This window comes from Schistocerca cancellata, chromosome 2, assembly GCF_023864275.1.
Source record: "Schistocerca cancellata isolate TAMUIC-IGC-003103 chromosome 2, iqSchCanc2.1, whole genome shotgun sequence".
NCBI lineage: Eukaryota > Metazoa > Arthropoda > Insecta > Orthoptera > Acrididae > Schistocerca > Schistocerca cancellata.
This window is the reverse complement of record NC_064627.1, coordinates 975762630-975776617: the sequence shown is the minus strand read 5'-3', so window position 1 is coordinate 975776617 and position 13988 is coordinate 975762630. Positions and strand designations below refer to the sequence as shown.

The 13988-nt window shown below is 41.2% G+C and overlaps 1 protein-coding gene across 1 annotated transcript in view; it reads right to left on the bottom strand.

Annotated features, from left to right (window-relative positions):
• LOC126160280 (protein artichoke) overlaps positions 1-13988 on the bottom strand; it is a 171612-nt gene that overhangs the window by 14647 nt on the left and 142977 nt on the right. Inside the window, exon 10 of the mRNA XM_049916897.1 lies at positions 10154-10386. Within this exon, the coding sequence (XP_049772854.1) occupies positions 10154-10386 (233 nt within the window). The remainder of the gene's footprint in view (positions 1-10153; positions 10387-13988) is intronic.

Here is a 13988-nt window from a genome sequence, read left to right as displayed (position 1 = left end):
AGAAATGAAATCTATATGGATGGCACCTGCCACAAAGATTTATTCATAGATGCAGCAGTTCAGAATTTCAAGATAGCAGTAAATCTGAAACCGAATGCACAGTTATATAAAAAACAAATATTGCACCAGGTTAATTTGGGACCACACTATTAAATGGGCATGTAAAATTCTGCTTTAAAAATAATTTTGTTCATAATGGTAAAGAAACTGGCACTTTCAATCAACACTAGGCATCACCTGAAAGATGTGGTCAGCAGTGTCTGTTTCGACTGACTCCAGTTACATATAAAGGAGAACAGTGCATTACCTGGGAACAGTGCATTACCTTAATCTATGTATCTTAGGAGACAATGAGTCATAAGAATGAATTTTCACTATACAGTGGAGTGTGTGCTGATTTGAAAGTTCTTGGCAGATTAAAACTGTGTGCCAGACCAGGACTGAAACCTATTAGTTTTTGTGTGGTCAGCATTGCAGAATATGTGCTGGATGACTGGGTGAAGAGCACCTAATTCAGGGATGTATTTATGTTTGAAATTAGGATATTTTTTAGAATTCTGCTACAGAGAGATATAAGTGATTAATTCTGTTGATCAATTGAGTTGCCCTCCCTGTAACTAGGAGCGGGTACCTGTGCTATCAATTTTTTCGTAAGAAATACACCATAAACTGTGTTTATTTAAGGATTAACTAACATGAAAATTTTAAAAGAATTTGATGAGTAACCTATTAGAGCACTGGTGAGTTTCTCAACCGTTTATTGACAGTGTGATTCATAAGGAGAGGAGGACTGAGTGTTGGCATCATTCCACTTACTATGGACATATCTACCCTTTTGCTAAGTCTTGAGTAGCTTGTAGTATAACATCTAATCACATTTAAATGATGATAAATTATGTTTAGCTTTTAATTTTTATTTTAGTGGTACATAAATCGAAATACAAAATAAACACTGTGAAGGACAGAAAGGTAGGGCAAAATGGTATGAAAACGCAATTAATATGGAGTTGGGTCAAATTTAGCATCCAAAACTGTCTGAATATTCCTTAGGAAAATAAAAATTCTGAATGGTGGTCCACATAGTTTTATACCAATTGCCGCAAAGAAAGTGTTACAACTGCTTGAGAGATTCAGATTAACAATATTCAAAGAAGACATTATTTCATACTCTAGTTCACCAAACCAGTCATAGGCATTTCAGTCATATGAATGGAGTCATTTTCATTTTGAAAGACACAATACCATATTTGGCACAATGTCTGTGCCACTGAATGAAGCTGGTCACCTAACATGGTTCCACAGACAACTGTTACCTTTCCTTTCAGTATAATCTTAGTACCCACTGCAAATAGTGACGACTGCACAGTCAATTTACAGAGCTTCTGCACTGCTACAGAACTGAAATAAGGCAAACTCAATTGCACACTTTCTCTGACATTCTTTGTCATTTTCCATTGGTCAATCCCACAAGTATTGCTTGTCAGTCTAGGACCTTAATGGTTAATAGAGGATATAAAGAAGATCCAAAGTTGAGTGTTACATTTCATCTAGTGTTCATTTAGTAAACACGGTCTCATGGAGACACTCAAACTTCAGTGGCAGACACTACCACAGAGGCATCATGGAGAAGTTTACCATTAAAATTCTGAAAGCAGTTATTCTAAGAAGAGTCCTGTGATTCTTTACTTCATTTCACATAAATCTTACAAAATGACCATTATAGGAAAAATCAAAAGAATTACACCAGAGATGGAGCCTTACTCACACTTGATCTTCCCATAATTGTTTTCATTGCACAAGTGGTATCTGATCCAGTCTCTTGTGCACCATGGGGAAAAATATTTTGGTGCTTGTTGGGTCTTTGAATGGGGCTGTTATGTTGGTTAGGTGTACAGAGGCCAATACAAAGAGAGAACTTAATATTTTCAAGACAGCCAGAACTCAGTTTTTTGGTAAATTTTCCACTTGCAAGCGGCACACCACTTGTTATCCATTTGGAAGCCTAGCAACTTCATACATAAACTAGGTATGCAGAGTAGATTGCTTGTATAGCATTAAAAGTAGTAATGTTTTGTTCAAATGAATAAACTGGCATAGCATGCTCTCATTAAGATGTAGCTGTATTAATATTGAAGGTGATCCATGTGAAGAATTTCCCTGAACTACAGCCATGGATGAAACAACTGTGGTAGTGCACAAAATGTTACTGAATTATCAGAGATTAAAGGCATAAGGAGTAGTTCACACCGTAAGCACCTCAGGAAAAAAAAGTATGGTACGTGTTGAATGTAAATTAAATATCAGAAAGCTTTATGGAAGATAAATGCTGCATTTTTTTTTCAATATTGAAAATCATTTAGTGCAAAAATGCTTTCTTCTGCAAGATCAGGAGTGCTTTAAGAAGAGTTTAACTGATTTCATGCTTCAGTTTGTGAATGACTTCTGGAACCACCACTTCACACCATCAATGAAACAGCACTCAAAGCAGTAAATGGAAACAGGTAACCCACAACAAAAAAATATGAATCCTTTTTAATTTGCCAGAAAGTTTGTAGCCAGTGATTTCTGGGATTCTAAAGGTATTTTACTGATTATTTTGCAAAGGGTAAAACAACCACAGGTACACATGCAATTTTTTTGCACCAGCCGGATGACAAACATACATTGAGAAGAATTGTAAGAGCAATTGTGGCATCGATAGTTCATATCGAGCACGAGACTTAATATCTGTGAACTCTAAGTGTTCTGTCGAGCCTCCATCTTAACTTTACTTTAGTCAGTTCTTTGTTATACTTTATTCTGTACGGACGCAGCGTCAAGTGTAAATATATACGAGCTATGACATATATGGGAATTAAGTTTTCTATATCCCGATTACTGATCCTGTTCCCACAGTGGTGACCCTGCAGTTCGTTTGTGTTGCACCTCTTCTGCGCAGACGTTTATGCAATAGGTTATATGCACTATGCAATGACCACGCCAAACAATGCCTTGTTCGAAGATATGGAAGCACAACTTTGCTCACTGAGTTTGGTCGTTTCTTCACCCCCAGCTACTTACAAAGAGCTACGCCATTTCCTCGGGACCATCAAGTACTATCATCACCATCTGCCTTCCGCCGCCGCTGTTCAGGCACCCCTGACGGACGCGCTATCAGGCAAACAAACTTCCGGTATCAAACCCATCCCTTGGACTGCTCCATAGCTAGAGGCCTTCTAGGCTCTGAAGACTTCTTTAGCTCACACTGTGACACTGACCCACTCCGACCCCTCGGCTGAGTTATTCATCACTACGGAGACCAGCGACATCGCAGTGGGGGCAGTGTTGCAACAACGCAAGGGTGACACAGTATCTCCCCTTCATTTCTTCTCCAAGAAACTATCTACGGCTCAAAGAAAATATTCTGCATTCGATAGAGAGCTCCTTGCTGTTTACAAGGCAATCAAACATTTCCGCCCCGACGTCGAGAGACATTCGTTTTTCGTCCTCACCGATCACAAACCACTGGCAGAAGCGTTCTGCAACCCACCTGAGGACCCATCCCCTCGAAATTACTGCCACTTTGACCTGGTTCCTCAAATCACAATGGACGTCCATTACATCAAGGGTGCGGTTAACGTCACTGCGGATTTCTTCTCATGGATCAGTGCTGTTTCCCGCATTGTTGATCTTTCCGATCTGGCCTCCCTCCAAACTTCTGATGAAGATTCTCAGGCTTTCCTACGAGACCCACAAACATCACTTGTTTTCACAAAGGCTAAATTTCCTGGCATTTCTGACGAGGTGTGGTGTGATTCTTTGACCAGCACCATACACCCTTTGCTCCCACCTGGGCTGCGCCGACAGGTTTTCGATGCCCTGCATAACGTAGCCCACCCGGGTGTTCAAGCCACCACACATCTCTTGTCAGAATGTTTTGTTTGGAAGAATATCAAATGGGACTGTCAAACCTGGGCACGCAACTGCATCACTTGCCAGCACAACAAGATCAGCCACCACACCTCTCCGCCTCTGGGCAAGTTCGACATTCCCGCAGGACGGTTCCGTCATGTACATATTGATCTGATGGGGCCTCTTCCTCCTTCGGAGGGCCATAGATGTATCTCATCAACTAGCTCTCTCTGGGTCAAGGCTGTCCCCCTCCCTAACATACCTGCCGAGACGGTAGCTAAGGCTTTCATTGGTTCGTGGATCGCTCGTTTCGGGTGCCCAACCACTATCACCACTGATCAGTGTCGACAGTTCGAATCCGCCCTTTTCACCATCCTCTGCAATATTTGTGGTATTAAAAAAATTACACACTACCGCCTATCACCCACAAAGCAATGGGTTGCTGGAGAGATGGCACTGCACCCTCAAGACGGCCCTTCGATACCATGACTGTCTCTGGTTGGAAGGGCTCCCATGGGTGCTACTTGTTTTTTTTTTTTTTTTTTTTTTTCTGTTGTGGTTTTAGGGCGCAAAACTTCTATGGTCATTAGCGCCCAATTGGGTGCTACTTGGTCTACACTCAACCTATAAACCTGACCTACAGGGGACTATATCCACATTTGTTTTCGGTGAAAATCCAATCCTACCAAGGGAACTTATTCTTCCCCAGGTTAGCGAGGATCTTCCCCCCTCGCCAGATTTCGTTAGCCGGATGCGCACGCATTTTCAACAAATGCATTTTATCTTGGCCCCTACAAGGTCCTGCGGCGGGGGGACATGACTTTTAATATCATGATTAAAGATCACACACAGACAGTTTTTCTGCATCACCTGAAACTGGCTTTCATCGACCCTGATGGTCTCACACCACCGCAGTCGGACTCTGCTGATGATCCATCCTTGATCGAGAATGAAGACGTGCTCCTATCAACCTCACCACACACCTCTTCTGCTGAAGACTGTTCTCCACCGTTCGCTAGTTTCCCGACCTTGCCCCCTGTTTCACCCTGCGCAGGTTTCATGCCCTCACCTCCAACATCGGAGACACACACACACACACACACACACCTACTATCAGTTTGTCCTGCAGCGTGCCACCACATCAAGTGAACGACGTTTTTATAGTGACGTTTGACGACTGAGTGCTCATTCTTTTGACAGATACCGAGGTCCTGCCATTGGACGGTCCCTTTCACATCAACATTGCACACAACCTCACACTCCCACGTGAGTGTGACCGAGCATCTCTATGTGCTTTCATCCACTTAAAAGGGCCACACACACCTCCACTATGCTGTTGACCGCCCTGCCCACTTATTCCTGGGCCGGCCGCCGTCTCATCCAGCCACGGTGGCTGACTGACTATGAAGTGGACCTGCTTCTCGCCACTCTGCCTGCACAACCCACCTCGTTTGGGATGGAAGTACCTGTGGTGCACCTGCCTACACACACGATTTCCACCGACATCGACGCCTGCACGCCCTCACCCTTGGACATCTCTAGTACTCCGTACTGGGGTGGGGGGGCTGTGTGGCATCGATAGTTCGCATCGAACTCGAAACTTAATATCTGTGAACTCTAAGTGCTCTGTCAAGCCTCCATCTCAACTTTACTTTAGTCAGTTCTTTGTTATACTTCATTCTGTACGGATGCGTTGTCAAGTGTAAATATATACGAGCTACGACATATATGGGAATTATGTTTTCTATATCCTGATTACCGATCCCGTTCCCATACAATAATCATAATTAGAAAAATGTATCCACATGAATAGTGCTTTGATTGATATGCTACCCATAGCCTGCTATCCCTCTCCCTTTCCTGCCCTGCTCTGGATTGCTGCCTCTGTTCAACACAGTTGCACTCTGGCCAGAGCAGCCAGACAGAATGGTTACATGTGCACGAGATGTGTTTCCTTTCTGAAGAAGGCTTTGGTTGAAAGTTCAGTGCATAACAGTCTCTCATTGTGCCTGTCTGCAACTCAATGTGTCATGTTTATGGTGAGTAGTAATCTATCCTTTTCATGATACTGTTAAGATTACATGACAGCAATACACAGACATTTTTCAGAACGACGCTTCAGGGATAGAATATATTCTACTCGCCTGAAAAAAATTGTTGGACAAAGTACATTGCCTTAAATTGGACTACCTCTAAAAATATTTAACTTTTTATTAAAATGATGTTCTTTTAGTGGCAGAACAAGAATTTTTCATTTTTCCCATGTATACCAGCGTGTATACATTAGCTTGTCAAGTACCTTTAGGCTGTATATTTACTATATTAATGAAATGACCTACTATACTAATATCCATAAGTTAAGGGATACTGGTGATTCATGAAGCAAAACAATAATGTGTGCTCTAAAAGGTGCTAAGACAACACTGTAACATTGACACAGGGTTATATTGTATACAATATATACTGTACCATAAGACTGACTATGATCCATAGCTGACATTTACCTTGTGTGGCATCAGCCTATTGATGGCGTACAAAATGTCAGAGTGGTGCGTGACACTGATACATGGAAATTCAGGAAGTAGTTACTAGCCAAACTGTGGATCAGACAGTCCACCCTGGCTAGCAGTGACACCTTCACTTCTTGGAGAAGAATCTTTTGGAGGTCAGAAACAGTCTCTGGTGGCTGTGTTAGGCCCGGAATACCTTTACATTGAGCATACCATGCATTTTCAATAACTTTTAAGTCTGAGGAGCATGCTGCTTATTCTAGATGTGTGATGTCTTTATGATTCAGGTACTTGCCCACCATTTTGTAGTCAGGGTTTGTTTTCCTGAAACAGAACATGTGTCCACACACACCACGAAAAGGTCCACAGAGCATTGTAAGGTAGCATACCTGATAACTGCAGCTATTACAGTGCCCCTAAGAAACATATGCAGTGTAGTGTATGTCCTTAACATGATGTTGGCACTTAATTGTAAGGTGTGTTGAGAGGGGGAAGGGGGTAGTAGGATTTACCATGTGAAAAGGTGGTTAGAATTGAAACATCCTGCCAGATTAAAACTGTGTGTCAGATCAAGACTCGAATCTGGTCCACAGAAGAGATTCTGTGAATTTTGGAAGGTAGGAGACGAGGTAGTGTCAGAATTGAAGCTGTGAGGGCGGATCGTGAGTCATGCTTGGGTAGCTCAGTGGTAGAGTGAAAGGCAAAGGTCCTGAGTTCGAGTCTCGGTCCAGCACACAGTTTTAATCTTCCAGGAAGTTTAATATCAGCGTACACTCCACTGCAGAGTGAAAATCTCATTCTGGAAACATCCCCCAGGCTGTGGCTAAGCCATGTCTCCGCAATATCCTGTCTTCCAGGAGTGCTAGTTCTGCAAGGTTCGCAGAAGAGCTTCTGTGAAGTTTGGAAGGTAGGAGATGAGGTACTGACAAAATTGAAGCTGTGTGGGCAGGTCGTGAGTTGTGCTTGGGTAACTCAGTGGTAGAGCACTTGCCCGCGAAAGGCAAAGGTCCTGAGTTTGAGTCTTGGTCCGGTACACAGTTTTTATCTGCCAGGAAGTTTCACATCAGCGCATGCTCTACTGCAGAGTGAAAATCTCATTCTGGAAACACCCCCAGGCTGTGGCTAAGCCATGTCTCTGCAATATCATCTTCCAGGAGTGCTAGTTCTGCAAGGTTTGCAGAAGAGCTTCTGTGAAGTTTGGAAGGTAGGAGACGAGGTAGTGGCAGAACTGAAGCTGTGAGGGTGGGTCGTGAGTTGTGCTTGAGTAGCTCAGTGGTAGAACACTTCCCCATGAATGGCAAAGGTTCTGAGTTCAAGTCTTGGTCCAGCACACAGTTTTAATCTGCCAGAATGTTTCATATCAGTGCACAATCTGCTGCAGAGTGAAAAATCTCATTGTGATTAGAATTACTAATCAGATTAAACTATGCTCCATCTGCGAATAAGTCAAAACACTTCATCACTATTCCTACATCCACTCCTAGCAAGTGAATCTTTATTTATATCTGTCAGCCCCAAGAGCTAATGGTTTCTGATAATTTGAAGGATTCGTGATTTGGGCCATTGCAGACATACTTGTAAAGGAATGCCCTTTATAAATGGAATGATGGCAAAGATTTCTCTTTGGATCACACACAAGTTCCATGTGTGTGTATGGATTTGGACTGCACATCTTACTGTGTTGTTTACTCCTTTGCAAGAGCTTGAAAAAGTTTATTTTATACTACACTGATATTGCTATTTAAAATTAAATTTATTTTATTGTGAACACAGAAAAACTCTAGAAGCACCAGTTTTTACTGTGTGTTAAAGAAGTATCATAAAAGTTTATAGGCATGTATGTGGATCTTCTTTTTTAAAATTTTATTTTATTTAAAATACCAATAAATAAATGCATGATACAGCTGTAAATCTCTTGCAAAAGAGTAGGAATCACAGCAAGATGTGTGATTCAAACTTACATATTCAAATGTCGACTGTGATTTGAACACAAGTGCTGTATCACTTAGACACTGCCCCTGCTGTTAAGGATTTTCTCCACTAATATATGTGCAGTGCATCAAAATAATTTGTTCAATTTCTTGGCAACTGTTAAGTTATGGACTCGATATACATAACAAAATTTTCTTGTTTTCAAGTGGTCTGATAATTCTACCTGGTCCTTGATCACAGCTGTGTCATGATCGTTATGGAAAATGGTTTCATAGTGACATAACACTCTCACAGGAGCTGCTTTTGTGTAATCTCCAACCAGTATACTAACCTCATCGAATTTTGTGGGTTGCAGGATCCTACTGCTCCTTGTAAGTCTGCTTACAGAAATGTGACTGCACTGAGAGTTAGTCTTAAAGCTTTTCACCTAAAAAAATTGAGTGCTTTTGCAATTACATGTTTGCAATTTTCTGGTACACACTGAAATCTCTGCGCCAAGGCACCATAGGATGCCACTGGAGGAGCCAAAGCAATATGGCACAGCCCATTGATAAAGTGGTGTATCCTGTGCAAATTCGTTTTGTGCATTTGAAGGGAAACAACAGTGTAACAACCCATGCTGAGTTGGTGGACAGATACAGCAACATGTATCCTCATATGCCGCAGTAGTTAGCTGGCACAGACACTTCCAGTGTGGTCAGACAAGTCTTAATGATGAAGAAATAAGTAGAGTAGCAGATCATGTCTGTGAAGAACCAGGAATCACAAGAGGGCTGCAGGCCCTGCTGCTTGAAGATTGGGGTATCACAATAAATATGATAGTGAAAAAAGTGGGCGTAAGATGGATTTGTATTCAACATATCACATAACATTTCGAATATGATAAGATCACTGCCTACTGGGTTATGGGACTGCTCATGCTCATTCAAATAGTTTGACACCCATTTTAAAAGTAGTGGAAAACTGAGGTAGCAGCGGAAATGAACAGCAGAAGTGTTGGATCTATGTCAGGGAATTCCAGATGATGTATTTAGCCACCTAATCACCACAGATAAGTGCTGGGTGTATCACTATGACCTTAAACAAAAGGAGCAAAGCAGGCAATCAGATTGTGTGACCACCAAAAAAGACGAGGACCAAATCATCATCGAACAAGGTGATGCAGAGCCTTTTTTGAAACTGTCACAATGTGGTGCTAACAGATTATGCTCATGAGGGGAAAACTGTCACAAGAGCATGCTATCAAAACCTTCTATTGAGCTTGTGGGAGCCTGTCAAGCATTTTTGCTCACGATGACTCTCTAGCTCATTTTGCAAAAGACACATAATACATACTGCTATCAAATTTTGTCTCATTCTGCATATTCTCCTGACATAGCATCCAAGACTTCTTTGCCTTTCATTGGATGAGGGAACCAGTGCATGGCAGGTATTTACAGAGTGAAGATGAGATGTTTGTTGAGGCAGAACATTTCCTGAACTGCCAAAATGCAGTCTTCTGCAATCAAGGTCTCCACCAAGTCATTCATTGTTGGGAAGAATACCTTGCACTGAAGCGTGAACATGTAGAGAAAGACTTATACCATCTGCCTATTTAATGATTGCAGCTTGATTATTTTTCTGAGGTGCTGATTAAAACTGTATGACTAGCCCTCATACTTTTGTATTTACAAAGTAATGGTCCTCTGTGAGAGTCATTTGGTACATAAGTGTCCCATGGTGACCGTGGCATCCAATGATGGCCCTCCCTCAATATCTAAGGGTTGCCTTGCGTGGGCAAGTGGAACCGTTTGCCTGACACACACTTAACACAGACTTACCAGCTATGTCGGAGAGGGAGTTCTCCTGCAGCTCAGCTGAACGCAGCTGTGGGAGGTCAGCCATGGCAGCACGTGGCAACTGCTGCAAGCGGTTGTGCGCCAGGCGCACGGCTCGCAGCTGCGGCAGGTCAGACAGCGCACCTGTCTCCACGCTCTCCAGCCAGTTGTTCTCCAGGTCCAGCAGTGACAGACGCGGAAGCCCACTGAATGCCCCAGTACGCAGCAATGTCAGTCTGCAACCGTGAGTTGGGCTCATGCCAAGGGCAATTTAGGTTATGCAGATCAAAGTCCAGAGCTAATCAAACAGAATAGATTGGTTCCAAACAATTGTGATATCCAAGACCTTACATTCAAATAACAATGATCAGTTTATTTGATTAAGGAATATTAATGCACAGTGGGTGTATGCATTGGTGAAACTTAGGTAAATAGCAGCCAGAGCAAAATTCAAGAGTGTAGAGTGCACAAGAAATAGGTTAGTGTCTACCTGCAGAGATGGTGCAGTATGGAAGGGGGCAACAGCAGTGATGGGGGCTCCACTGTGAACAAATATGGTGTAGTAAGGAAAGAGTAGTTTGAATATGAAGCTTAAATATAAGATTTTCTGCACCTTCTTCCATGTCTAATGTAGTGAATCCTTTGGGAAGTACTTGTAGCTATGTTTTACCTTCCTTCTTTATTATCTTTTTTTGTGCATGTGGAGTAGCTAGAGGTTCTTGCAACACTTTCAAGTACACTTTCCAGGTTCCGTTTTTGAAATAAATTTAATGGCATTGTATGCATTTGATACAAAGAGCTTTACCCATACGTACAGTGCAAGTAGACTGCAGTATCAAGCTACGTAGTGAAAAGAGAGCAACGAGAAAACTTGAAGTGGTCATCCCTTCAAAACAAAGGGATGGACTCCAGGTACACTACCCCTCCCACCATTCTTCCCCCATGCATCAGCACTAGTTATGCCAGAACAAATTTTGACTTTGTGCCTACCCCCTCCCATCTCCTTTTTCCACATGCCAATGCCTCCCCACACCTTGCTTGTATAATCCTCAGTGAGGCTGTTAATTTATTTATTGGTACGAAAACAGCTTTGTAATGAAATAAAAAGTACACATCTCAACAATCTTTTTTGTGTGATATAATCAAAAACAGGGAACAACACCTGGACACATTGCTTGCAACAATAATGGGATTCCTTTTTTTGTTGTCTTGTTTCCTGTCACTGCAAAGCCATAATAAACAAAACAACAAATGCCAAATTTAATCTTTACAGTTTAGTTGCTTTGGCATACTTGGCCTTATGAATGTGTCTTTATCTAGTAGATGAGAACAATAAACAAATGTCTCTGTACAAAGGAAAGGTAGCTGCTATGGAACTATTGCACAACACAGTCCAATCTGAATCTCCTCATGAACATGTTTCATACATCTCTGCTGTCTGTTCATTTTAGTGCCCTCCAATCCATTCCTTACGATTACTACTTTCCCCTCCAACACCATCCTTCCACCCTTCCTTTTCTATACCTCTCCCTCATTGTTTTCTCCTGTCAGAAAACTACACCCTAATGGAAATAGTGTGCAGGCCACGTGCCCCGGCCTCCGTACTCCAGTCATTCCACTGAATTTATGTGACATGTAAATGTAATAAATGATAACAACACTTGTGTTTAAATGTTAAGCACTGCCAGGAAAAGAGTAAACTGCAACAAAATAAGGTGAGCATCCCTGCAAATGACTAAAGGCTCTTTTATACCATTTGTGTGGGAAAGGAGTATCCCATACTTAGAAAAGGTATGTGGTTAACAAAATGCATTACATCCACAATATCTCAGTTGGGTTTGTATGTTCACTGTGAGCAATATCAAGCCTCTTGCTGAAGTTGAAAAATGTCATGTACAGATGTGTGTTCACAGCTTTGTTCATGTGATGTTGCATGTATTTTAAGCGGGCACTTATTTTACTTTCATTTGAGATAATTCAATAGATGGCCACATACTGGGACACCAGCAAAGTAAGAGATGGTGTCTGCAGTCCAAGGCCACTTCAGCCAGGGGTTTTAATTTTTGTCTTTGTCTACAGTTGGGAGCTAATGAGCTGGTTTCCCTAATTCACATGAAGTGGATTTTTGGGAATATTCACAATCCACAATTTTTTTCATTTATTTCTTCCAGTCCAACCTGCCATTAACAACAGTGTACTGTTACAAACAAAATTTACATTTAAGTAAATAATCGTAATAATCACTTTTAATATGCCTTATTATACACTATAAAGCTTTCTTCATAAACCTGCTTTTGTACAACACATGCTCATTTTTGATGTAGAGATATTCCAGTAACATTGGCTAATCTCCCAGTAACACAAAATTGGAAATAATAGAAATTCACTGTCAGAAGGCAGCTTTTATGAGAGAGATGTTATTCACCTGAGAAGGGGAATAAACTCTCTGTCTGAACAGGTCCCACAAGGGCCCAATATTACTGATGGACCACCAAGTCATCTTGAGCTGACAGGCATCATCAGATGTGGATGCAGTGGGGTGGAGGGTGTGGTGGGGGTTGGGGGAGGTGTCAGCTCACTGCTCTTCCAATTGTTATCAGCATTTGTGACCTGGTGGTGCTACTATTCAGTCAAGTAGCTCCTTAATTGGCATCACGAGGCTGAATGCAACTCAGTATGTCAACAGTGCATGGTGACCCAGATGGTCACTCATTCATGTGCCAACCATGCCAGATGGTGCTTAACTTCATTGATCGGATAGCAATTGGTGAATCTGCTGCAGCACAGCCATTTATGGAGAAAGGAAATGACATATGAGAAATTAATAAAGGAACTAAATTTCCTAATTGAGTCAGTGATCATTGCGGATTTTTAGAATAAAGGCATCTAGTTACCTTCATGTATTTTTGAATTTTGTTTATTATGTCTTTTCAGTTACTGACATCACCAGATCTATAATTAAGAGTAAAGTAAGTTAAGAATGAGAAGTGTTAAATATATGTTACCAGTTGACAAAATAAACCATTAAGAAATTCACCAATGAAAACAGAGAATTCATTAAACAAAATTCAGCATCAATTGCAATAAAACCTTTGTCTTAGTGGGGCATTAACAGTTAACCTGAGTCAAAAGTTTCCTGAAATACAGATGCTAGCTGAGAGGTAGCACAAGTGGGGAATATGTTTCCTCCATTTTTCAGGTCATATACATATAAAATTGAAGTGCTGGTGTCAGAGGTGACAAATAAATGCAATCAAATATCTAAAAAAAGGTAACACTTTATTAACTTTATTTACACTATGTACACTTAATAATTGAGTTATACATATTTTTGTATAGCTGTATATTCTTCTGTGGGGTGAGTTATGTACAAAGAGAGTAATGTTCTTGGACTGTAACAAATAATCTTGAAACCTGATACACTTATGTAAGTCTCAGAATATTAGTAATATTTAGCAGCATTGTGCTGTCTTGATGTAATATCCTCACTGCATGCAACGTTGATTGGCCAGCGCTTCTTTCTAAGCAACCACATCCTGAGCTCAGCCACAGATTGGTTAGTGCTTATATAAACTTATCAACATGAGTATGGAGGACTATTTATTACAATCAAGAACTTTCCTCTCTTCATATAGAACTCAGTATCACAGCAGAACCTATAGCTATACAAAGATATGTATAACTCAATTATTAGGAATACATAGTGTAAATAAATTTATTACTGTGTTTTCTTTTTGTAGATGTTTGACTGTGTTTATTGGCCGTCTCCACTACCAAAACAACAGACATTAACCGGCAACAGTTGATTTTTTTCTGTTCAACTGGCAACAAGTCTGAT